The 27,414-nt window shown below is 35.7% G+C and overlaps 1 protein-coding gene across 1 annotated transcript in view; it reads left to right on the plus strand.

The window, feature by feature from the left end:
• The window catches only part of LRCH1 (leucine rich repeats and calponin homology domain containing 1), a 136,481-nt gene that overhangs the window by 58,771 nt on the left and 50,296 nt on the right, over positions 1-27,414 (plus strand). Inside the window, exons 2-8 of the mRNA XM_082483849.1 lie at positions 7,611-7,755; positions 10,882-11,008; positions 16,890-16,995; positions 18,125-18,261; positions 19,488-19,615; positions 21,634-21,718; positions 26,804-26,909. Coding sequence (XP_082339975.1) covers positions 7,611-7,755; positions 10,882-11,008; positions 16,890-16,995; positions 18,125-18,261; positions 19,488-19,615; positions 21,634-21,718; positions 26,804-26,909 — 834 coding nt within the window. The remainder of the gene's footprint in view (positions 1-7,610; positions 7,756-10,881; positions 11,009-16,889; positions 16,996-18,124; positions 18,262-19,487; positions 19,616-21,633; positions 21,719-26,803; positions 26,910-27,414) is intronic.

Here is a 27,414-nt window from a genome sequence, read left to right on the forward strand (position 1 = left end):
TTACAATATGGTTTTAGGGAGTCTCATGCACTTCCGCATCAGGTTCATCTTCAGTATGTAAACAGAGCTGCCTCAGAAACCATTTTTTCTGCCAATCTTAACCCCGAACAGCTGTCCTAAAGGGGAAGAAATAGAAGATAAAGGACAAATTTAAATGTTTTATTTTGCCACCTAAATGCAGATGCAGTAACGAGGCAGAATGCTGTATTAACCCTCTCTTTATTCTTCCAGGCTTGTGATACTGGTTTGAGCATGTTTCTTGCAGAGAATTGGAGTGTGCCCCAGAGCTAATCATGAGAATATGCTTCAATTTACTTAGTTATTGATACCCTTTTGCTCCCTCATTCCCCCACCCTTATTTCACACAGGGGAAGCAGAAGACTCTGAAGTGATGTTGGCTCAAAGTTTTGGTGTCTGGGAGAGGTAGCTCATACTGTTCGATTGCTTCAGGCGAGTTAGCGCACTACCTGAGAAGAAATGTAGGATGCGTGTTTCTTACACTTGGCTGTGCTTTACTGGGAGGTTACAGGGCCCTGTGGAAAAGCAAGCTATCTATTCCATAATGGAGTGGCAGATGAAATAGAGTAGAATGGTAGATAAGGGTCGTTGGGGAGGAATAAGTTTGTAAGCAGGGTCTTTGTCAAATGTATCTTCTAACTTTTAATGCCACTTTTGTCTGAAATAGGCCAAATGTTGCTATAGCTACAGAGAGCTCAAGGATACCTCAGATTCTTGCATCATCTGAGGGAACGTTGGGGAAAAACACTTGAATGTGACTATTTCAGGATGGACTTTTTTTTTTTTTTTTTTTTGTAAGGGCTTGACCTCAGTAGAAATCGGTTTATATATTCGTTTCCTGCAGTAATGGTTGCAAACGAGTAGCCTCGTTTGTCATATTTTGAAAACTGTGGTGGGCAGTAGGTTCATAGGAGTGCTGGGGGTGGTGGTGGTGTGAGGTGTGCCTTCCGATTTCTATCCTTTTCATAAGCTGTGGATGGACTCTAAAAGAAGGACGGGTTTCAGGGTGTGGGCCAAGTCTGTGAGATCAGGACCCCCTCTAGTGGTGACAACTCTGTCAGACTCCACGAGATGCTTTATCTGAATGTTGGTTTCCTTCAGTCACGAATTTTTTTCTCCTTCTAAAATCTCGATTTAGGTCCCCTCTGATAAATGTAGTGATTATGCACGATTACTACTACAGTTGTTACTTTGATGTGTAATAAATTGAATTCATTCTGACCATCAGTGACACTGAAAACAGTGTTGTTATATATCACTAGTGTTAGCTGAAATTTGCTACACCTATAGTGTAATCTTAATTTATCTGTGGCTTTGAGGTGGAAATTTTCAATGTTAATTCTTAAATTAACAATGGAGAGACAGGTGGAAAAGAAATATGCTGACAATGCTCCAAAAATCAGTGCTTAGGAAGTGTGTGTGAAACAGCGGAATCACTTAATCTGTTCAAAATATTTTTTTTTTTTTTTTTTGCAATGTCTCTACATTTTTATGTCCAGTTGCCTGTGATAGAGGCATTTTCTACATGTTTTGAGTCATCAGTCACACATCCAGACTCTGCGGTGTTAATCAGTGTCTAAACATTACTGTTATATGTTATTGCATCAGTAATGCATGCATTATATGGAAGCAGAATTGTTTTTACTGTATTGGGCATTCTTTGTCTTGCATTATTTGTTCTTCTGTCTGCTAAATAACTTAAATAGAAATGTTTCTTGGTGAAGAAATGCCATGCATTCTGTTTGGCATAATTGTCAGGGAAAAGCAGAATGCATTATAGGTCAGAGTCAGTGGAGGTCTTTGCTGCCTTTTTATTACTTGTGTAGCATCACCATCTGTTGAAGTTGCCGACTACAGTAAAAGCTATCTGTACATCCAGCACATTATTCATTGATGCTTGTTGGCTGATAGAGGTGGCAAGTAGTTGAGACAGGGTATGCTGCTATGCTAGATAATGACAAATTGTAGGGCATGTCTTAGAAATATATAGCATTTTATAGTTGTATTATGGTGCTTTCATGACTAATATATAGCATTTCTCTATGGGATGATGCATTTTACTACCATTTAGAGGGGAAAGCTAGAATGAAGCAATTGCTTCATTAGAGAGCATTGACTATTTCATTCCGATAGGCACAATTACAATGATAATAGATCACTTCCCTTGTTTGCCAAGGCAAGTGTGGATGGTATACAGTGTTGCTGAAGGTCTGAAGTGCATTTAAGTAGATATTTCAAAAGTTGTCTGGGATACAGTGTCATCAATTTGGGGCTTCAGTTATCAATGAAGGTACAGGTAGCTAATATGGAAATACAGGCTTCTTAAAGGCTTAATAAAAATACAGGTACCTTACAGTATAAAAAGTGAAGCTCCATACAGTTGTGTCATATGATATACAGACTTCTCTCTGCATTTCCCAGCATTCTTATTTATATAATTTTCCCATGAAAGTAGGGTTGAACTTAGTATTCTTTTCGGCTCTTATGGTGATTTGCTTGAATTTTGTCAAATGCAATGCAGACATCTCATTTGAATACCTTGAATGGTATCTTAGTACAAATGCAAACGCATTCTTCAAAATAATTCCTGTCTTTTATTCAAAAGTGCTGAAAAGCTACAAAAATAAGAACTTGGTGGGCTGGAGTTAAGGTTGTTTGGGTGACTTTTTTACCTTGCAATTTCTCTATTTCAAAACTCCTTATCAAATACAGATCTTTCTTCTGTTTCAGATCTTTCTCTCTCTAGCTGTCTCTCAAAAATTTCCTGCTCAGCAGGGGATAGATGCTTACTTGCATAATTCCATCTTTTGTCTATAGTAGGTTTGCATGTTAGAAGTATAAATTTATAATGAATTTTTCTATAATCGGAAAATTTAAAATCACTGCTTTTTGATAATACTGCTTTCATTGAAATTCTTGGCTAAGATTTGTGATGTAGTAGTGCATGTCTATATTTATGTAATGAATTGCTCTTCTGACTTAAAAGCTTAAATTGTTCAGCATTCCCATGAATAGTCTGCAATTTTTAGTTAATGTTGTATTAATAACAGGTATTTAATAATGTATTGCTAACTGGAAGGTAGGAAAATTGGAGCACTTTGGTAACCTTACTGATAGAAATGTAACTATGTGACTTCTAGTATTATTCTGGTTATTCTGACAATGCCATTTTGGTGTCTGCAGTGGCAGTGTTTTATACCACTTATGTGTATATGTTTTATACCACATTTATGTATAGTGGCAGTTGGTAAAGCATGTAAAGCATGAAGTCAGAAAGGTCCTAGTCAGCAGTGGTACTTCATTGTAGTAGACACGTTCAGAGCTACAGGGATTGAAAGGTTTTGCCCCAAGGATGGGGTCAGTTATCAATGGTGTGATGGCAGCACGAACCCTGACCGTGCAGTGTGCCAGTCACCAAACAAGGATTGGGGTCTTGTTACATGCTTATTTACTAGCCTGAACTTCTTGCTTTTTATTGTTTGCTTCCAGCTAAGGAAGTGCTTATTTTGTGTAGTTCCTGTCTTGCTTCCAACATAGTAACATTTCTCATACAAAAGCCATGTCATTGCGCCAGAATTTTACTGGCTCGTTAAAGATCGAGATTCCATCTAATATTTTTCTAAACTGGCTTGCTTATTTTTTTGTGTTCTGTTACTTTATTTTGCAGTTTTAGCAAACTTGTTCTTGGCAGGAAAAGATGAAGTGAAGCCAGATGTAGTTTGAAAACATCTTGATGTCACAAATAATGAATGAATAGTGTATTTCATTTAAAACAAAGAACTCACTCCAAGGCATGACTCCCTCCCCCCCCCCCCCCCCCCATGTTTGTTTATATTTGTGTAACCTATTTCATAATGCAACTTACAGGAAATAGTTACCTTAGATGAAACCTACCTATACTGTCTTGGCAACCATGAAATGTACCTCTGCTGTCATAGATTCATAAATATCTTAGATCTCCTTTATGTTAGATAGTATAAGCAAATTAATAAAAATTCCTTTAAACGCCAGCAAATTCTATCCCTCTGTTCATTTCCATTTCTGTAGCAAAAGCTAGTCTGTACAGTAACTTCATTATTTTTAATTAACCTGAAGCATTAGTCTTCAAATTAATGAAGCAAGGGGGATGTGTAGCTTAGTGGTTTAAGAAGCATAGACTTAATAAATTACAGTAAGAAAGTAAAGGTTTGCCAACTAAGTATTTCTGTATTTTAAAAATATTTTCAGATGTTAGTTAAAATTTTAGTTTCTGCATTCTTCTTTCTCCCTAAATAATGAACCCAAGAAAGCCTTTGCAAAATATTTTTTAGAAAGTTTAGGAATTGTGACAGAAGCAAGACATGTGTACTGTTTTTCTCAGTATGTTCAAAAGGTTCTGCAGTTTTGCTAAGGCTTAACCCTTGTATTTTAGTCTAGAACTTAAATATCGGAGTAAACCTGAAATATAGACAGACTAATTATAAGATCCAGTAATTTGAAGGAAAAGTACCTTTATATAAAGTAATAGCAAAATAATTTTGCAAATTTCAGAGGTTTCTGTACATGTTTACACATGCTTTTAAGGTACAGTATAAAATTGTTATGCAGGCTGTTTTCATTTCTGAATACGTGATTTTCTGTGTGGAATTTTCAGAGACATCGAAAAGCTGCTAGGCTTTCTTCACAGCTGCATCATGTTCAGAGGCTCGCATTCATTCTAGGATTGAATAAAACAATCTATTTTCTTCTTTTGCTTCCATTTGGTCAGGAAGTCTTGTTTTTTGGCAAAAATTATTGCCACTAGTTTAAAAAATGTGATGAGCATTCTGTATGTCACATTCAATTCCAGTACGCTGTTTCTCAAAGACACTCAGATTTGGTATTAATGATATCTCTTTATCAGTAAATTATAGTAGCAAACTCCGGCTTTTTCTATTAAGCTATGTTACAATGGTATTAAATGAAATTTATAGTTTTTATTCCTCTGCCTTATGCTGTGAATAGAATTGTGTTTTTATTATTTAGGAAGCAACAATAGATAAAAGTGTTGAACTGATCTTAATCTTAAACTGTGATAACCAGACAATAACAAATAATGGACTTCCCTTGTTGTAAGTTAATTCTTGAATTCCTTTGTTGTGTACATAATGTGTCCTATAACCCATGGTCCTGAGGATGACAGGAAGGGATTTGTCTGTTATCTGCGGGTTTTTGTTTTGTTCTTCAGATTAACAGAGGTTGAGAACAAAGGATAGTAATAAAATAAAATAGTTTTTTTAAAAAAGCGTTTTACTGTCATCATAATGTCTGTTATAGGAGCAGGGTCAATCTAGTTGCTGTTCCACTTCAAGGTACTAGAATTTTTCAAGGGCAAGTCAAATGTGGCAACAGTCCCTTTTATTCAATATGAAGGTACATGAGAACAGGAGTGAAGATGGGGTTTAGGTGGTAGGCTGCAGTTTTAGTAGCATGAGAAGAAGTAACATTTTTATGTTCATAGTTTTTGATCTGTGTTTCGCTTGAGAAGGATCAGATGAAAGATGAGAGGTCACTCTCCATGTACCATCCAGTGCCATGCAGGTTGTCTTCAGCCTAGGTCTGAAGTTCAGTTCACTCTTCTGGATCTTGCTGCTCCTTCCCCTTTAAAGGAGGAAACGAGGAGTATATACGTGGCGATGTCACTGCAGAAAATTGTGGATTAAAAAAAGGGAAGGTTTTCTTTGAAATCCAGTTGTAACATTTGAAGATCCCATGCGTGATTCAAAAAGTTATAGCATGGCAGTCCTCTGTTAATACCTGATAATAAACATAGCTAGGAGGGCAGCAGGAGAGAGAACCAGTGTAAACAGGTACTCTCATGACAAATAGGAAACAGTGGAGGATTAAAGCAGTAAACCGGAGAAACGCTGAATAGCTTTCTTCCTCTTTGAAACAGTAATGATATGCAAACAGGGAATGCTCTTGTTTGATGGCAGAAGTGAAGGAAAGGAGAACCTGAGGTAATGCTGCATCTAGCTGCCATCAAACCCTGGTAAGAGATAGCAGAGCAGTTCGAGCATTGCTGTTATATAGTAACTTAAAAATGAACCATTTTAGTTGAGGTGCTCAATTCAACCGTACTGCTATTTGGGTCAGCACGGCTGCTCTCTAACTGCACTCGTAGGCTATTGTTGTCTTGGTAGAGGATGGAATAACGAAACCAACTTTTTGTCAGAAGCAATGGAGTGAAGCAAAGTGGAATCTGACAAGGGGAACAGAGCGTACTGCATTTCAGCTCACATTGCAGGAGACAGGAACAAAAATAAAAATGATAAAACCTTCCTACTGATGATAGTTTTGAACTCAAGCTGTGCCTCTGCGCAGCAAACTGATGAGTCTGGAACTGCAAAGGAAGTTAAAAAGATCTTCAGGCTTCTTGCCTGTTTGTTCACAAAAGCAAAAAATTACTTTATGGCCCTAAAGAGAGGAGTCAGATCATCAACACACTGGAAGCATATCTGCTATACTTTGGCTGCTTTTCCTGTTATTTAGTTTGAGAAAGTGAGGTTCAAAATAAGCTTTGAAGGATCAGGGAGGAGGCTCAAAATAGTAGCAGGGAAGAAGTGAGGAGATCATTATGTTCCACTTTTTCCTTGTATCCTCCCATCAGAGATTTCACTTTTTGCCTAGGTATATTTCTGTTTCTTCCACTTGAAACAGATGACCATTCTTCAGGTCAGGTTATCCATCTGGTGACATGGGTAGGTGGCATTTATACAGTTTCTGATGATGAAGTGTTTGTTCTGCAACACTTTTATCATTTCTCTGAACCCAATTGATTCAGGTGAATGCTGTCATGCATTATTATTTTATGACTTGAGCTCACATCAGTATTATATTTCCTCATTTTTCATACTGTGGTAGTTAAGGAACAAAATTCAGTAACGTTTCTTCCTCCTGAATTTCCTTTGTGTCTGTGTTGCTTAGAATGAGAAAGAATGAATGAACTGGTCAAAAATCAAAAGCTTTTGTTCTGTCAGTACAAGCACTGACGTGGGGGATTGGAATCTGTCATTGTTGTCTTGTATGTACTTACACTATAGATCAAATTCATCCCTGAAGGACTTCACTGTTTTTATAGGTAACATTCCTTTGTAATTGATGAGAACTAGGGAATACAGGACAGTCTGAAGAGTTACCCAAAGAATTTTTTTTTTTTTAATTTAAAGAAATTAAAGATGTAATCCTGGTTGTTGGTTTTCTCTAAACACTGTCATTATTTGCAGATGTCTAGCTGTGTATTGACTAGATCTTTGGGTGTATTATGTGAGGTTTGGAATCTATACTGGGTTCTGTTTGCAAGTATTTCTTCAGCATATTGAGTCCTGCAAATAATTACTTTTTATTAGACCGAATAAATTTTAATTGAATGTTTGCTCTTTTATATGCAGTCTGTTCCATGTCAGGATTTTGAAGGTTAGCACTAGTTTTATTTTGCATAATAAAAACATTGGCTTAATTTGCTGTCTCACTGTAGGATTACATTTATTAGTTTATTTTAATAAAGAAGCATAACTGTGCAAAGTATATATTTCTGATGGTTAAAAAAAATGTCTCTTCTCTTCTTTTCTCAGACTTATCCAAGAATAGATTAACTGAGGTTCCTACGGAGTTGTGCCATTTTGTGTCACTGGAAACACTAAATCTATACCACAATTGCATTAAAATTATACCAGATGCCATAGTAAACTTGCAAATGCTAACTTACTTAAATTTGAGGTAAGTTTAACTTTGCCACATTTTTTGTTTATTTGAAAATGTGTAAAGCTTTTTCGTCTGCACTTTATGTGTTTCTGGAACAACTGACTACATTTTTCATTTTATTGGAAGCTGTAATGCAAAAACTCATTGGCTATAGATACAGCTCTGTCTGAAGGCATTGTAAAGGCCAAAATGTAAAACTAATTATTTAAAGAAAGCCCAAGTAACATTAATCCCTTTCTTTCCCTTATTCTTGTAGCAAATTCAAAATGCTTATCACATTTGCACAGTTGGATTCTTTTAATTCCCGTCTGATGATAAATTTTGTGAAACTTGACATACTTTTTGTAGTTAAAAAGCTGGAGGGACAGAGACAGAGGATTAATATTTTTTTTTCCATGGGGAATGGAGAGGAAAAGCATGATACTTTTTCACTTTTATCCTCTTATGCAGAAGTATAGTTACTGCCTTTTTTTGGATGAAGGGGCAAAGAATTAGGCACTTTTATGTCTTTTCCATGAAAAATGTGTGTGAATACTAATCAGTATATAGAATTGCTACTGGTTAAAGTGCAGGTGAATGCATATTTGCTTTTGAGAGAGAGAATGTCAGCACCTTTTCAGTTGGGACAAGTGTGGAGATTAATTTGCAGTTGAGTATGTAAAAACTGTAATAGTGAAGATATAATCTGGTCTTTGCGAGAATAAAGATTGGGCTGGGGGTAAAGTCGCTCTTGGTTTTAAATTCTGGATGTGAAGGACTGATCCTCAGTTTTGTAAACACTGAGGATGTTTCTCAAGCCCTCCTGTACTATGAGCGTACTGCAGTTTTGGCCACTGTGGAACACTAATTTTGTCTCTAAAAATTGAAACAGAATAATGTGTCCTGAGTACCTGCACATAGGACTTGAAATTTTGATATAGTGTTTGTTAGAGTTACATAAAGAAATTAAGACTGGATGAAATTATTAAGTTTACATAAAACATTTTAGTAAATTTAGGAATTAGGATGAACTCAATTAGAACTCAATGTAGTGATCTAGTGAATTAGAACTCAATATAATGATGGAATTTGTGTGAATTACAAGAAGCCTAGAATAGTTACAGAGTTAATACCATGTATTACATAAATTAGACAATCAAAACCAAAGGAAATTTTTCAAGTTTTACTAAATAAGGTAATTTCTCGCAGTTTAAAATCTCCTCTTCACTCGCATGTGCCCTTCCCCCATGTTAGTTGAGCACTGTAAGCAGTTTGTAGAAGTAAAGATATCCTCGACTAGGTAACCATGTTTCTTCTTGGCAAGAAAAATATTACAGATTTAAGATTAATAGTTTTTCTGCCTGTTACCAGCAGAGCCCATACGCTAAACAGAATTAGAAAGTGATGCCAAGAGATATACATAGCCTTTGGGCTTTGGTGGATACTGTTCATGTTTTATTTAAAAGAAATTTCTTTTACACTAATGATGATTTATTACTCACTTGCCTTGATTATGTGCTGTTCCTTATCTCTTAGTAGGTTGCTTCTGAGTTCTATAGAGCTTAAAAATGATTTGTAATTAATTTTTTATTTTTTTGGTGTCTGATCTGCTGTGTAGCGTAACTTTTTTAGATTCTAGGCTTCCTCAATTTAAGTTCTTTAGAAATTAAAAACAATATTTCTACTTACATTTTTTAGAATAAATTATATCTTGGTCTTCTGTAAAGATGCTAGAATTGAGAATCCTGACTCCACAATAAGCATTGATTCTTTTTTTCAGCTACTACTGGTTAGTAGTTGGATTTCTCATTTTTAATATCCTTGGGTTTGTTGTTTGACACCTGTCTGTTTCCCAGCCTGGGTAACAGAGATATTATGGTAGTTTGCTTTGTAAAACATTTTGAGACTGTTGTGTGGAACATGAATATACATCTTTATATGCAGTTTTGTAGCAGACCACTGGATTGTCAGTCGAAGAAGAAATGTTTTGAGACTTGTGGAATTTTGATTTTTGTTTCCTTTTGCTTCAGTTCAGTGTTGCAACTCTTACTGAAATTACATAGGACAGTTTTTGCCATCTGTTCTCAGAGTTCAGTCATGTATATTTGTTCTCAGGAGCTTCTCTGGAGTTCTCAGTTACACAGAAGCTTACTAAAGTGGTGGTTACTGGGATGCCACTTTAAGTAACTGTTCATTGTTTTCCTACAGGTTAATATCCATAAAAAAGAAAAAGTTCTATTTTAAGAAAACCTTCAAATATTCTAGGAAAGACAGTAGTTAATATGCTACTCTGAGCTTACAGTTTCTTCTGGGAATTGATCCACAAATCACAACAAATTAATATTGTTAATTATCATCACAAAGGGTCATGGCATTGTCATCTTTAAGTTCTAGCTGCTTGAGTAATTGTTACTAGAATGAGAACCTAAATCTTTTGAAAGGTTTTTACCAAATTTTGCCTTTCCTTGCAAGTCCTCTTCATGAAAATCTTCTGCTCACTTTATTTGTCTTTTTTTTTTCCAGAAATATGGTATGAAGAATAAAATGGCATATGTCAGTCACTTAGATTGTTTTATCAATTTTAGGAAAAAGATAAAGACATAAAATGGCTCAATATGAATCTTGGAAAGAAATGAACCATTGACGGTCACAGAATTTTCCACTGTATTTACCTGGATTAATATCATAGAATTGTATAACAAGTAGTACAAAGTAGTCTTCAACTATGTGTGCCTGAAAGTAATTGAGAAAATCACCATTTTATCTGCAATTTATTTATTTGTCTTTCAGTTGGAACAAAAGATATCCGCTATACTGCTGTATAAAACCATAGGAATGTTTAAATACTTGCAAAATACTGTCTCAGTTGACTTTCCTGTATTCAAACAGCTGTTCTAAGTGACAACCAGACTTGTTACAATATTATTAAACTCATATATTGCATTTTTTCTAGAGTGGTAATATTCCACAATACTATTTAGTCAGTAATGCAGATATTATTGATGTTCAAGTGATTTCTTAATGATTGCCACTGGAAAATTTAATCTTCAGAAAATTTAACCCATCAAAATGAAGGAATTTTACAACCCTCAGACTTTATAAGTGTATACAGTAGAAGGTTACTGTTTTTTTTAATGTTTTTCTTGTTTTGTTTTGTTGCAGTCGAAATCAGCTTTCTTCTTTGCCAGCTTGCCTGTGTGGTCTTCCTCTAAAAGTCTTAATTGCAAGTAACAATAAGCTAGGTTCCCTTCCAGAAGAGATAGGTCAGCTAAAACAGTTAATGGAACTGGTATGTTACTGATCTTTTTTATTTTTTATTTTGACTTTGTATTTAACTAGAAACAGTAAAATTTACTTTGCAAATATATTTGAATAAATGCCTAACACTATAATGCAGGTTAAAAAATTAACTTTTGAACTTCTCAAGCGTGTTGAGTAGTAGCAGCACAATAATAGTTTCCTTTACGTTCTTCAGGACCCTTCTAAACAACATCACTGCCCTTGGTTCATTCAAAACTCAGCTTCAAAATTCATCGTCTTTACCAGTTTTACTCACCGCCTCCGCTGGCTCCCTGTTTTGCTGTGTCAAGTCCCTAGTTCTGGCTTCAGGCTCTGCAAAGCTTTATCCCCTGCTGTAGCACCCTCCCCTTCTGCTTCTTTTCTCTCTGTTATTACTGTCTGCTTACCACATTGCATTCCACTAGTGATACCGGTCTTCACAGCCTGTTTTCATTTTATTTCACTATTTTTATCATGCAACCTTCCTTTCCTGGAACGCCCATCTAAACAGCTTCACAAAACCATTATATTCCCCTTGTTTTCAAAGCTATCCACATAACTGCTGTTTCTGCAGGCAGTAGATTATTTATAACGTATTGCCTAATAATTGAGAATCTGAAAAAGCAAAAATTCTTTGGTACCTTAACTTAAAAATAATTTAATTGCACATGTTTTTTTAAAGTTTGTATGTGGAAAACATATGTAAGAGAATGCTTCCCTTTCCCTCCCATTATCTTCCTCTTTTGTGTATTGTAGGCTGAGACTGAATTCTCTGTAGCATATGTGTTATGTCTTCTGGTTATTTCTGTTCACCTTGACCTCTTAAGATACAAATTGACAAATCAACTACATTCTGACACTGCTAATTTTTGCATAGTAAATCAATGATATATTAACTTTTTTCCAACTGCTGACATCTCCGTAGCCTTCATTTATCTTCCACACCTTTTTGGTATCTGAAAATGCCTGCTTACCATATTATTTTTATAACAGAAGTTTCTCTAAATTATGTTACAGAAAGTGAGCTGACCTTGCTTTTGGCCCCAGTCCTGCTACTGTTTCTTCATTTGTGGAGTGAAGTGAAGTGGCAACTGTGGGGCTTTTTTTCCTTCTAGTATTCTTTTTGTACAACATCCTGTGGTGTCAGGCTTCTATTATTTATTACAACTGATCTGGCTGTTGGTGAGGACTGGGGGTAGTTAACTTTTTCCTTTCTGGTTTATACCTGAGCTAAAGACTACCAGGCTTGTTTTGCTTTGTGAGCATTATTAATCTATATTATCAAATAGTTTCTTATTTTGTGGTGTTCCTTTTCTGCTTAAAATAGATTCAATAAAAGATTATGGTTCCAGTTTTATACATAATTAAAGTCGAACAGTATTAAACACATCCTAATTTAGGAGATAGGATAACTGAATAGATAACAAAGGAACCTGCTAGCTCTTGATTACTTCTAGTTTAAACGTAGCCTAGCTTAGTTGTTGGGGGCTCATTTGAAATAATTGAAAGACTTGGCCTGATTCTCTCTGGTCAAAATCAACTGTTTTATTTGTATTAACTGAGGTCTGTTTTAATATTTTCAGTAAAGAGCTGCTGAAGTGCGTTCATATCAGATTTCCCCTCTAATTTGAACCCTCCAAGTAACGAGAACTAGCATTGCTGATGCTGGAAGTGTTTCATTTCTTAGTAAGAGTTTGTACTTAGCTTAACAGTAGCCCTTATCCTTATTTTAGAATTTTGAAAAGTTAAAAACCAAAGGCTTGAATATCAATGTAGAGTATACTCAAAGGAGGTAGGTTTTTTGGTTTGTTTTTTTTTTTTTTTAAAACAAATCTTATGTTTAAATAAACTTCTGGAATACCAGATTTTCATGTTGCTTTCCAGTATAATTTCAGTGTTACTCTTTGTCATGAAGAACACAACAATTCCTGCTCTAAAAATATTTCAAATGAGAGGCTATAGCAACATGTCGCTTTGGTAGCCTAGAAGAATTATGAAAGCTAAAGAAGGTCTGATGCTAGTTCTTTATGATTGGAAGGAGGGGGGTAAGTGAATAACAAGTTTTGGTTAAAGTGGGCATGGTTCTGTTCAGATGAATTGATTACTTAGTTTGATGCCACCATAAGGGTTTGGTACATTTCCAGTGAAATGAGTTGTATTATTTAGCTGGAAATGACTAAACTGTGATGTATCGGGGGAAACAAACAGTGATAGGATTGAGAGCCAGTATCTGTATTGGCATACATAACATAATACAGTTTAGATAATAAGGTGATCATTGTTCTAAAATGAGTAAAAAATAAAGGTTAAGTCATGCTGCAGTTGTTACACAAAACATTCAGCTGTGTGAGAGCAATGCCAGCCTGAAGACCATGTGGCCTTCAAGCAACACCACCACCCAGTCCCCTGGCAGTGCACACTGTTGTTTTGGAACATGCACAGTGCTGGTGCTGAGCTGGCCCAGGGAATTGGTCTGGAGAAGGGACAGATGCCACCTGACTGCATTCAGTTTTTGTCTTTGCCAAGCACCCTCAGGTTCTCAAATTGTTTTACAGCTTTTCACAGGCTGCGTGCAGTAAAATCTGTGTGTACGTAGCAAATGGATTTTTTGTTTGTTTGTTATCTAACTTTCTGAAACAAATTTTACCTCTGTAGTCACTCTTTAACAATACAAGCATAGCTTGTTGCAAATTAGGTCAGATTTTTCCAACTACTTTCTTCCCTCTCTCCTCCAAAATGGGGTAGGCGATTCTTTCTTTTACGTGTATATATTTATATAAATTTCATAGTTGTGGAATAGAACGGCTTAAATATTACATGCAGTAAATTTCCAGGCTTTCTTTTAAATTTTAGGGTTCTGGTTTATATAGATCTGACAACTATCTTACAAGCATCAAAATAACATAAATTATTCTCCCTGCAGGTTATATTAAAATTATTTGCAAAATTTCATTGGGAAACTTACTTTTATTTGCAGCTGCATAGCTCGATCATACCTCTACTGTCAGCCAGGAGGACGAGTGCAAAACTGGTGTGAAGATAATCTGAACCTTACTTTCTATCAAAGAAAAGTAATTGGGCAGAGATGACTCATTAATTGCACCCAAAATTATCAGATATACAGTAAAACTCTGTTCTCTGTCCTATCAGGCAGAATTGCACTTCTGCCTTCTCCACAGAATGGCTTTCTCCCATCTCTGGGATGCTCCTGTCTTATGGTGGAAGCCTTTAAATCTCTGACCAGCGATTTAGGTCCTTCACCTCATTGATCTAATCTGGGCCAGCAGCCTGATCAAATGGGAGCTCCTGCCTTCTGTTTACCTAAGGGTCCATGTGCTCATGCACCATGTAACTTTTCTGATTCATTATGGATTGTATGTCACAAACTCTGACAGAATCTACGTGCTTTTTAGGAATAACAGCTCAGTCAGGATTCACAAGTTTTAAAATGGATATAAGGAGGTAATTTACATCAATGTGGATGGTTTGGATAAACTTTGTGTCAATCAATATATTTATATGGAGCCAGAGTAAAATATTTGCTTTTATGTTTATATTATGCTGAATTTTATTGGTTTAAGACCATTTGAGCTTTACCAGAAACAAAAGAAAAATGTTGAAGATTTGTATGTGTTTTCATACCATTGAGCTTCATGCTACAGAAATGAATGTTAAATTTAAATACGCCTTACATTTCTCTGATCTTGAGAAATTGTGTCCATATTGTTATGGCAGGACAAAATAGAATTAATGCAAGAAATCTGACCTTCAGCAAACGCTAGCCCCTGGAACTTGAGTAGCTGTTTGGACTTCACTTCAGTTGTCTGCAGATGTCCATGAAGCAAAGTTCCAAACTGCTGATTGTCTAGTTCCTTTAAAAATTTATTAGCCTGAAAACCATAGGTGTTTGATAGTATTTCTTCCACTAATACCAAACTAATGGGAAAGATAAACACTGTCTTTGTCACATACACACACATGAAGTCTAACAGTAGTCAAGAGCATAACTAGAAACAATGTTATAGGTCTTTGTTTTCCACAGCTAGTCAAACAAAGTAATAAAAAAAAGTTGGATTGCAGTGTTTAGTAGGATAAAGGATACTAATGTCTCTAGAGATCCTGTGAATGCTGATATGCTGTCATAACAAATCAGTCTTATTGAGGATGTTTTGAAAGGTTGTAAGTGTTGTTTTTGAGGCTACACACTGCCAGTTTTTTTTCCCCCGACTTCCTTAAAAATTCTCCGACTTTTTCTGATGTGTGTGCATAAGTACACTTGGTCTAGAGTTTCTCTGCCACAAGGTGACTTTAAATTTAAATTAAGTGCTCTAAAAAATGAGTATCTAGTTATGAAGTTGTTTAAAGTCTGTGAATTAGAAATAGGACAGTAAAGCTTTAAAAATAAATGATCTGGGAACAGTGCAATTAACAATACTTTGTGTTAACTTGGGCAAAAGATGTGCTTATTAACTAGGATTTTTAATTTCCTCATCTAAAAGCTAAAATGATTTCCTGACTCTGTTTTGACAAAGGAAGGAAGCTTTGGCAGCAGTGAGATTCTGTTATGAGAAGAAACTTGTCTGATATGGCGAGCGGCATTGCCAGATCACATTTTGCTTTTACTATCATTTTTTTCCTAACTAGTTTTTAGACTTGAAGATAGAGAGTTAATGCAACGCTTCTGACTAGTATTAAAGCAACTATCTTCAAAGACATGACTTGGAAATCTGACTGACTTTAGAAATTTTGTAGTCTTAAGAGCTCTCAGATACTGTATAAATTCATTTTGAAACAATCAAAAGAGTAGCAGTGAATGTCCTAAAGGTGTTCCATTGGTTCTTCAGGAAAATTTGGCATTTTTGCTTTCATACTGTGAAATACTCTTTCCTTTTTATAATGCAGAAATGGAAGCATAATCAGGACGTTACTCAAATTTACAGGTTGCCTGGCATGTAAGCAGAGGTTTCAATGTCCTTTTGATTTTGCATTGAGTATGGAACATTTGGTAGCAAAAATGATAGCTAGTATCTGAAAGCTATGTCATTTTAGACTGACTTAATCCAAGAAGTTGGTCTTCAGTACACATGCGTTGCAGTTTCATCTTAGCTATAGTGTTAAAGAATAATATTTATTACAGTAATACTACTGTATATTAACTTATTGTTTGAAATTATGTTCAGTATAAGGAGACCCTATACTTTCAACTCAGCTTTACAGAAGTTGCTGTTTTAGAAATGCTGAAATGAGGATGGGTTCCAATTTCATCCAGATTATAAAACCAGTTGAATTTAGCCATCAAGATCAGTCTTACTTGGAACTAGCCTGGGCTCGAAAGGAGCACCTTTTACAACAATATGTTGAATAGCTGTAAAATACTGAGACCTGTCTTTATTATGTCCTGCTACTTGATGTGGGTTTGGGTTTTGGTTTTTCTTTGTTTGTTTGTTTGATTTGTTTTACACTCGTGCTTAAATATTCCCTCTAGAAGACCGGGAACCTTTTTGAAAAAATCAGATCCACCGAGTTGCAGTTTTACACTTCACCCAAACATATTTGGTTATATAGTCATGGTACTGAGTTCTTCATATGAACAAAAGTTTAGAACAAAAAGGTAGAACATCTTAAACAAATGGTTTTGAATGTTTCTGTAGATATTAAATTAACTTTCAAAATTATCTTGTTCAAAATTATATTGGCTCTGGGTTTTAAGTAATGTGTAACCATTTTCTCATATATCTAGTTTTGCACTGTGAAGTGAGAACATAGATGGTTGCATGTTTTCAGGCTAATAAAATGCAACAGTGGTAATACCAATTTCATACAATTTCATATCTGTGTTATTTAATATTTAGGACATGAAAGTTCACTTTTTTCTGTTACTTTTGCTATAGGATGTCAGCTGTAATGAAATCACAGTATTGCCACAGCAGATAGGCCAGCTGAAATCTTTAAAAGAACTGAATGTCAGAAGAAATTACCTCGAAATTTTACCCCAAGGTAAAAAAAAAAAATCCCAATACCTTTATGGTAGCTCTTTTTATTGGTATTTTGACAGTATTTTCTATCATGTAAATAACTATGATTAAAAAGTAGTAATTACCTGGTGTTCAAATGTATTCCATTTGAGCTTGCGGAATATAACATTCAGTGGCAATCCCTAAATAAGTGTGAGTATTTTTAAATTAATTATCTTTATGATTCTAGGCATTTTTTCAGTTACACAAATACTTTCCTGTGAACGCAGTATGGGAATCACAGAATCACAGACTGCTCAGGGTTGGAAGGGACCTCTGAACGTCATCTAGTCCAACCCCCCCGCCAAAGCAGGGTCACCTACAGCAGGTTGCACAGGATGGCATCCAGGCGGGTTTTGAATGTCTCCAGTGTGGGAGACTCCACAACCTCTCTGGGCAGCCTGTTCCAGTGCTCTGCCACCCTCAAAGTAAAGAAGTTCCTCCTTGTGTTTAGATGGAACTTCCTATGTTCAAGTTTGTGCCCGTTACCTCTTGTCCTGTCACTGGGCACCACTGAAAAAAGACTGCTCCCATCCCCCTGGCACCCCCCCTTCAAGTATTTATAAGCATTGATAAGATCCCCCCTCAGTCTTCTTTTCTCTAGACTGAAAAGACCCAAGTCCCTCAGCCTTTCCTCATAAGAGAGATGTTCCAATCCCTTAATCATCTTAGTAGCCCTTTGCTGGACCCTCTCCAGCAGTTCCCTGTCCTTCTTGAACTGGGGAGCCCAGAACTGGCCACAATACTCCAGATGCAGCCTCATCAGGGCAGAGTAGAGGGGGAGGATGACCTCCCTCGACCTGCTGACCACACTCATCTCAATGCACCCCATGATGCCATTGGCCTTCTTGGCCACCAGGGCACATTGCTGGCTCATGGTCATCCTGTTCTCCACCAAGGAACTGTCAGCTGAGTTTCAGGAAAAAAAATTCAAAGTATTTATTTTAAAATTTGTCACTTGTATAACAATAACACTCTGTTAATTTCCAATGTTGATTGTATTCCTGCCTGAGTTTGTATTTTTCCTGAATGCAAAAGAAGGGTTATTTTATTATTTTATGGCAAAAATAAATACAGATATAATACCTTCTCTCTTCTTTTCTTACTTTTAGAACTAGTACAGCTTCCCTTGGTAAAATTCGACTTTTCCTGCAATAAAGTGCTTATGATTCCAATTTGTTTTAGAAAGATGGTGCACTTACAAGTATTACTGCTTGAGAACAATCCTTTGCAGTCTCCACCAGCACAAGTAAGTAACATCTGTAATTTAAATCGTGCCTTAATATTGGGTGGACAATAACAAATTATAGCCTATAAAATGTCACCTTCTGCAATTGCAGGCTTCTAAACTTCGGTCATCACAGACATTAGTTGTTGATATATAAATAAGACATAGAAAATATCCTATCTTCTTTGCATGAGTCTGTCCACCACCTAAACCAACATGAGTCCAGATTTCCCTTCTGTTAGCTGCCTGTTTATTTTTGTCATTCCTATCTGTTGGAATAGGTATATAATTTTGAAAAAGAGAATTGAGAAACTTCCTGGATAAATTTTCTCTCTCTTAATAAGAGCCCAGTTCTAGAAGATTCTACAGTGATTTACTTCTAACTTCTAAAATATAGAGATGGTCTAGAATGTAATCCATATGAAGTTTATTTTACTTTATAGTGTAAATTTATAGATTGTGTTACACAAAGAAATCAAACTCCTGTTATGAACCGTAGGACACGCTGAGAAATGATCATAATAAATGAATGGAACATGTGCTTGCTGCTTCAGGACAATTTTGTTGTTGTTGACTTACTGGACAGTAGGTTCAACTACATCTCTGAAAGCTACAATTGTTCTAGAACAACAGCTGTTGAAATACTTGAGAGATTTTATTACATCGGAGAAATGTTCTTCATAACCAGTGGTGATGCTGTTACTACACTCTAAAAGTATAGAGCAAGTTTCAGCAAACACTTGAGCTAGAGATGCTCAGTTAAAGAAAAAAAAATTCTAAAATGCAAGTGAAATACATCATAAAGATGCTTGGACGCTAGTAGAAACAATGTGGCTAAGAGTACAAAGAACATGCTGATTAATTAAATGTAAATTAAATTATTGACTACTTTTGGAAAATAATTACTCAATTTATGGTTAGTAATAGGTCATACGGTATATTTTATCGTAATTCTTTTTGAGTGAAAAGCTCGCTTCATTTTTTTGTTAAGTAGAATACATTTTTTTCTTACTTTCTGTCTTGGTCTCTGAGGGTGCTTATACTAGTACACACAAATAATTGATTGGGTAATTGAAGTATTTCTTAGTAATTTTTTAAAAAAGTGAATAAAATCCATTTTCCTTTACGTGATATCTATTGTGATGATATCCATTGGTTTTCAGGGAGTTTTACACTAAATGACATATGGGATAAATTATTTATTTCATCCTAGGTCTAAACCTAACTTTTTTTTTGTTGTCAAACAGATTTGTACAAAGGGTAAGGTGCATATATTCAAATATCTGACTGTACAAGCCTGTCAGATTAAAACAGCAGACTCGCTGTATCTTAATGCCATAGAACAACAACATTTGCCACAACCTGTGGAAGAGAGGTATGTATAAAAATCTCACTTATTTTTTTATGTAACACTTGTGAATGAAGTGAAATAAATATATTTACATCTTCAGCTTGCAAGAGTTTAATTTGTTTGGATGCTATTTGCAGTGTACTTTTTTTGAACAGAGATTTGTTTTGCTTTAATATATTTTATTGTAGTAAAATCCCTGTAAGAGTTTAGAACGAAATATTTTTAACAATCAGTTCTGATTAAAGTTAGCAACACATTAGGAAAGAGAAGTGAACCTTAATTTAAATCGAAACTCTCACTAGTAAACTACTGGAATATATTGAAAATAATTGAGATCATAGTATCATTAAGTGTTGGAACTTTCATGTAAATCTAGTAACACATTAAATAACTTTCAATTTCTTGTGTTATTTTGTAATTTATATGTTGTTATACATTCATCACACAGTTGTTTTAAGCTTTTTTATTTATCGAGAGGCTTATCCATCCAGCAAGGAGAACCTCATGAATGTTGAGACCCTTTTAAAGTGAAATGTGCTAATTTGTTAGAAAAATGAAAGACAAAATCTTTAATGTCTTACATCAAACATCTAGGAAATGTCATCTTGTATGGTGGTTTAAAGACAGGAACTAGGTACAAAGCAGCTCCTTCTTATGAGAATCTCCATAGCTAATTGGAAACCAGTTTTTAGCCATCTCTTTTTTTGTTATGTGGGAAATATAATATAACCAATCAGAGAAAGTATGATAATGCCTTATTTTTGGAGAGAAGTACTCAAAACCAAAATGTTGATGTAAATAAAGATAGAGATGTTGCTGCTAACACCGGGGGGGGGGGGGGGGGGGGGGGGAAGAGCTGTTATGGAATTATGGAATCTCCCTCTCAGTCATCTAGATAAGGTTTCAAGCAAATTGTTTTCCTCCATGTATGTTTGGAGACACCTTTGTGGGTTTCAATCAGATAAATGCCAAAAGTGGGAAGAATCCAATATGAAGAGTAAATTTTCTGTTTGGGAAACACCTGCTGGTTTTCTGTTTTGTACTTTTAGTATACAAGAAAATTGACAGGAATGCCATGTCCTGTATGGCATTTTAGTCATATTAGGAGCATACAGCTTAGGGTAGGGGATAGTACAGAGTAGGTACCAGTTAGTATGATTATTTTGATAATGATAATTACCAAATTTTTATTTTAGAGAATAACTTCACACTTCTAAAGAAAAAACATAGCCTGGTTAGGATTTCCATATGCAGTTTCTAAACAAAGTCCTTAGTGTTTACTGATAGGAGATAATTTAATATTAGGATTAATCAAATAAATAATTCATGTGAAGACTGATAAAGTTCTTTTTTAAATTGCTGTGTCAATCTGAATTCAGGATTACTGCTTTCAGGATTGCAAATGAGAGGATAATAAAACATATTTAAAAAAAAAAAGTCAGATGATGAATGTACTGCATCTAATAGTGTATTTTAGAATGAGTAGAGGTCATACTAGGTAATGAAACCAGAAGAGAGCAGTTGCCATTGTTATAGTTGTTTTGTTAAAAAAACTAAATTTCAAAGTCTATTTAAAGCGCCAAAATGAGGTTTCTGTGTTAATAATTACTTCAAGCCGCAGGGAAATATCAGATCATTTTTAATGCATCAATGGTTACAATTAAATCAGTTGACTCCAGTTTGAGTTCAACTAGTTTAGTTGCTTGTCTCAAGGCTAAATGACTTCAGCTGGACTCCTGTGCTACTTAGCTAGTAACTAATTGTTTTAACCTAGTGTATAGACAAAATCAAGCTTTATAGCACATTGATTGTTCTTCTGTTGTTTTCGTTAATCATTGGACTAACCAGCCATTCCATCTGATCTATTTTACTATCAACAGACTTTATAAATATGTAGGTTTTAACCATACTATGCTATTTTGCCTTCTACCTTTAAGACTGGTTGGAATTTTCCTTTGCTTTAAGTGAAACCAGGACAGAATTCTAATGGTAAATGCTATGATAGCTTTTTGTTGTTTATTTTTATTTTTATTCACATCTAGCATTGATGACATCTACCCAAGTAAAAAGGACTCAGATTCAGGTGTTGGTAGTGATAACGGAGATAAACGTTTGTCAGCAACAGAGGTAAGTTGCCTGAATTTTGTGTCCTGCTCCCCTTACCTCTGTGCCCATATTTTGAGTAGATGTTGGGTAACAATGTGAATACATTTTTAGCCACCAAAACTGTGCAATCACATCCTTGGCATAAATTTCTTGCTAAGAAAAGGCTAAAACAAAGATAAAAGAAGACTGGGTTTTTTGGTTTGGGTTTTTTTTTTTTTTTGTGTCTGTGCGCTTTTTGGAGAGGACAGTAAAATACTTGCTTACAAATGGTCAAAAACCTACCAATAGTGAAAATCCACTACACTTTACATAATGTAGAGAAGGAGAACCAAACCAGAATCCACACCTGCTGTTTCCAATGAAATAAATATTCTAACAGGTTACATGCTTTACAGCTTCTCATGTGTTTTCTCTCTGACTGAAGACTCTTTCTTATCGGGAATTAACAGGAGTTCAATGTGCCTAGTATGTTCTGTGGTGTCGTGGTTATGGCAGTTTGCTGTAGTGTAGGAACTTCAGAAACTTTGCAGATCTTTAAGTGTTTACATGCTTTGGCAGTTAGGCAGTGCTGGAAATAAGCGTTCGGAATTTTTTCTGAACTTCGTTTTCTGACTGAGCAAAGAGAAAGAATGACTTTCTGAGACTAGTGTTGTCCTAAGCAGTTATAGCTGACTTTCCTAGACCTTTTTTCTGAGGCACTGCTCAGCTGAATGGGGCACTAAATCTAGTTGGAGTTGAACTGAATAAATAATGATAAATAAGTAAATAATTTGCAATATAATTCAGCAGTGATCTTTCTGAAATGTACAGATAACGGGATTTGTGGTCTGACCTAATGGGAAATGTTTAGGTCACAATAAAAGAATGGGCTTCTTGCTACTTAAAATAATTTTACTCTGATTCTTTAGTGTTTCTCTCCTCCTTTGAGGAAAAGAGATTCTGTGGCTTTTGAAACAAATGTATCAAGAATCAAGTTTAGGTACTGAATTTGTAGTTACTGAAAAGCAAATTGAAAATGGATCTGCTTACACACTGATTGGTCTTTTAAATACAAAAGCACTTAAGAAAACCGACAAGGGTTTCCAAGTATTTGGACAAGTTTCTTGCTAGATGGAAATGAAGCAGAATTATCGTGATTTCTAGCCAGGCTTCTAATGGTTTTCCTCTAGTTTTTAGGGCATGCAGTCCATTCAGGGAGGCTTGAAAACTGTTTTGCCATTCTTACACTTCCTGAAGCAGAGTTAGCTTGTTAATGAAACTGTTATTCCGGAATTTCCTCTTTAGCTATAAATAACACCTTTAGAAAATAGATCATCTTTCCTGTAATCAAAAAGTAGCAATCGGAATGCTGCAAAAGGTTGTCCTAAAGACAACCAAGAGGGAACCAATACATTTTTATTAGCACAGAAACTTTTATATTTACTCATTCCATCCTCGCCTGACTACTGCTCTGCTATTAAGGAGAAAATAGATGCTGAGATCAGTAATCCCAAATGTATTTGGTAGTAAATTCACCACTCACTTTTCCTTCTGAGGCAACCTTTAATTACTTGTGTTACACATGAGAATTGAGCAAGAAATACTAGCATGTTGCAAATACAGATTCACGTACATTGATAATTACAATCAGAAATCTACATACCAAACATTAGATAAAGATTAAATGGTCAGTCATAAGGTGATCATTAAAACACATACAAAACAAACTACAGTTTAGTCTGAAGGCTAGTGGCTGTTGAGTTTCAGCTCTTTTACAGAAAATACTACAGCATAATTTTGCATTTGTGTAACTTGCGAACAGTAACTGAAATGCATCACTTGTTTGAATACTAATGTATTTTTTAGCAAGCTTGCTAATTAGCTTGGGTCCATACACATAGGAGAAAATACTTGATGAAATGAACAGTTTACGTAATTCTGTCTGGCTTGTTGGTAGGGTCATTACAGGGTCAGTTCTTCAGAGCTGTATTCATCTTGGGCATTTCAAGTGAAAGATATCTTGTAGTGTTGCTGTAAAATTGATCATGGCAACCTGAAGGCAAATTCTGCTTTAAGGTAGTACTCATGTACCTCATCTTTTAGGAACAGTGTGGCATTTTGATTTATTTTCCACCTCCCTTTGGCCTTATTTTTTCTTTAGTTAAAATTCATTAGAACAGGGTACTCGTTAAGATCCAGATGATGTCCCTGCTTCATTACCCATACAAGCGACGCTTTAGTACCAGCAAGAATGTATATGGAGATTCTTTCAAAGTGTGTCATCTGAATTCAGAATATATTAGGAATAATATTAGGTATTTAAAATGAAAATTGGACTCTTCATCCTATCTTTTTATTTCTTGTATGTCTATTGTTGCCTTCTCTTGCTAGCTGAATAAAAATAAAACTGTGAACAGAGGAAGTGAGGTACAGTACCTCACCTATGAAGGAGCAATACTTTTGTATTTTTGCAAGCTACTTCAGATAGTTTCTGTTTCATAGTATACTGTCAGGAAGCACCTGGAAAATCAATTGCAGAATTCTGAAGGTTCTGAAATTGAGATGTAGCCTGTTAAAGGAATTATTTTCTGTTTCGAAATTGAATGACCTGTAGCTTTTTTTACAACAATGCTCCAAAAGATTTTTCTAAAAGCTGTATGTGTTACTCTGCTGAGAAAAAAAACTTGCCTGTTTTAGTATTCAGAACTTGTAATAATGTGTATAAGAACATTTTACTGTAATATTTTCAAATGATAGTGTGAAATTAGCAAAACATGAATCTTTGATCTAGAATAACTAAATTTAGTGCTTGAATGTCACATGAGATACAGCATGAAAGAAAGTGGAACTTCACTGTAACATCAGTTGTCTGAATGAATTTATACTGTGCATATCTTTTTTTAAAGCTCTTGGATTACTGTTTCAGGTCTAACAGAACTAGTGACTTTTGTGCTTAGAATACTTGGAGTGTGGTTTGCTTATTTTCTTTTTGTGATACTGTTTTGTTTCATTTTAGAATAAAATTTATTTTAAAATTTAAAATTTATTTTAAAAATTGACAAATAGGAACAGTACTGCAATGTTAGTTCACTTCATTGTAAAGCATCATCATTTTTATAAGGCTTTATCAAGTCCCTGAACATCCTTTTGATTTTTTTCTCTCTAAGAAGAAGAATACAGCCAGTGAATTAATATAGTTAATAGCGTGGTTTATTCTTAAGGAACATTTATGGTGGTCCACATTTACAAAATATGCTAAGCCCCCAGGGTATTCTTGGCAAATAGGAAGAACCACATGTATCTTTGATAAAGTTTTTTAAGAGCAGAGGGATTTGCCCCATCCTTTATCACAAACCTTAGTTTCAGGAATTAAAAAAAATATTTTCTACATGGAATATGAACATATAAAGATACCAAGAATGGCATAATGCTACTAGAACTAGCAACTATGGAACTGAGTAACTGGTTGTATGTAACAATGTCCCATTCCATTGCAGATCTTGTGTTGCAATGGACTGAACTGATAAACAGGGAAATATATTTTCCTTAAAAATATATATTCTTAAGGGATATGGAACAAACTACTATTTATGTACTATAGCAGGTATAATTATAGAACACATGTATGGAATGTGTGTGTGCAGAGTAGCAAGTTACAGCAACACAGAGCATGTAAAGAATGAGCAATGCCTGTGGATTTCTTGGGAAATACAATTGCAAAGCTCTGAGAGACTGTTGTAATGGTAAGCTCTCTATACCAGGAGACCAAGAATAAAAGCTTGGCCTCTTCCACAAACTGTGTTTTTGCTGTAGTTCACCTACTACAGCAAAAGTAGAGAGAGAGAGAATGTGAGAGGTAAGGAGAGAATGTGAGCAGATCCCACTGTGAGCAGGTCACTACTGGTGCCACAGAACAGCAGAACTGTGGTGGCATGGGACAGAAATCATAGAATCATAGAATGGTTTAGGTTGGAAAGGACCTTAAAGATCACTGAATTCCAACCCCCTTGCCATAGGCAGGGACACCTCTCACTCTACTAGGTTGCCCAAGGCCACGTCCAGCCTGGCCTTGAACACCTCCAGGGATGGGGCCTCAACCTCTCTGGGCAACCTGTTCCAGTGCCTTACCACCCTCAAAGTGAAAAATTTCTTCCTAATGTTCAATCTGAACCTGCCCTCTTCCAGTTTGAAACCATTACCCCTCATCCTATCACTACATGCCCTAGTAAAAAGTCCTTCCCCAGCTCTCCTGGAGGCACCCTTTAGGTACTGGAAGGCCACAATAAGATCTCCCCAGAGCCTTCTCTTCTCCAGGCTGAACAGCCCCAACTCTTTCAGCCTCTCCTTATAGGAGAGGTGCTCCAGCCCCTGGATCATCCTCGTGGCCCTCCTCTGGATGCGCTCCAGCAGCTCCATGTCCTTCTTATGTTGGGGACTCCAGAGCTGGATGCAGTACTCAATGAAGGCTAGTATGTCAGCGCTTCTTTGTGTAGCCGCTGTCTATAAAATCATAGACAGGCTAAGCTTGTAAATAGAAGTAATGTGTTTTAGTGTACTGACTAATACAGGTGAAAAAAAATGGATGAGCTTTTAAGTCAAGGAAGAAAAACTAGTGTACTTGAGATTTTATGCTTTTTTTCAGATCTACCAGTTAATCTAATAAAATACATTATCCCAGCCTACAAAGTTCATCTTGCTTTAGGCGTTAAACTAACAAGGTGTGTGGTAATGCCGGGGAGAAGATTCTTGGGGAGAAAGAAGAAAGGACTGTGATATGAGGCTCAGGTTTTCTATAGGCTTTGGTGGCTACAGGGGGCCTCTATTTTCAGCTGTCCCAGAAAAGTGCAGAGAGAGCAGCACAGTGCAATGGTGTCGCTGCAAGGAGAGGACTAGTGCAGTGAGTAACATAGGAAAAGAGGACAGGTGAATTGTGCTGCTTGGCAAGCCTACTGTGAGGATGTATTCAGCATGATTACAGTTTCCTACAACAGGATTTAGTCATGTTAGATGCTCTGGTATCCTCTCCCATATTAGTTTCCCAGTTTTTAGTGAGCACTCTTCTTAATACGTATGTTTTTATCAGTCTTGGTTTAAGCTGAAACCACTGTTTCTCTTATTCCTTCTTAGCCCTCTGATGAAGACACTGTCAGCTTTAATGTTCCAATGTCGGACATCATGGAAGAAGACCACGTTGTAAAGGAAGATTCAGGTCACCATGCTAATTCAAGAAAAGGTTGGAATGTAAAACAAGTAGAAGTTAAATACAGGAATACTCTATTGACAATGCTATGTGTAAGACTGTAAATTCAGTTTGCAAAAATCATGGCCCAACAAACATCAATCTTTCAGGAGTCTACAAACATCATCTTTGAATTAGATACATTTTATTTACTACTATTATTTTGGAATTTTCAGTGTTTAGTTTTGCATTGGATAAATGCCTTATTAAATTGATTTTTCTTGCTTATATTCTACTTGAACAACAGGTATTTTCACTGCCCTATGCATTTTAATTTTCTTGTAATAAACGCCTGCCTACCTAGCCAAATGGCTTTGAGCATGCATATGCAGTCATGTAAAAAAGGAAAAAAAAAAAAAAAGTGTGCTACTTAAGACATTTTAACCTATACTGAATTGAGGTCCTTACAGTCATTTTCTGTAGCAATTCTAACAAACTTGTTCTACCTTGTCTCAAGAGTTAATAAGTTCTGGTTCTGACAGGGCAAAGAAAAGTGAGA

This window comes from Vanellus vanellus (assembly GCF_965231255.1).
Source record: "Vanellus vanellus genome assembly, chromosome: 1".
Taxonomy (NCBI): domain Eukaryota; kingdom Metazoa; phylum Chordata; class Aves; order Charadriiformes; family Charadriidae; genus Vanellus; species Vanellus vanellus.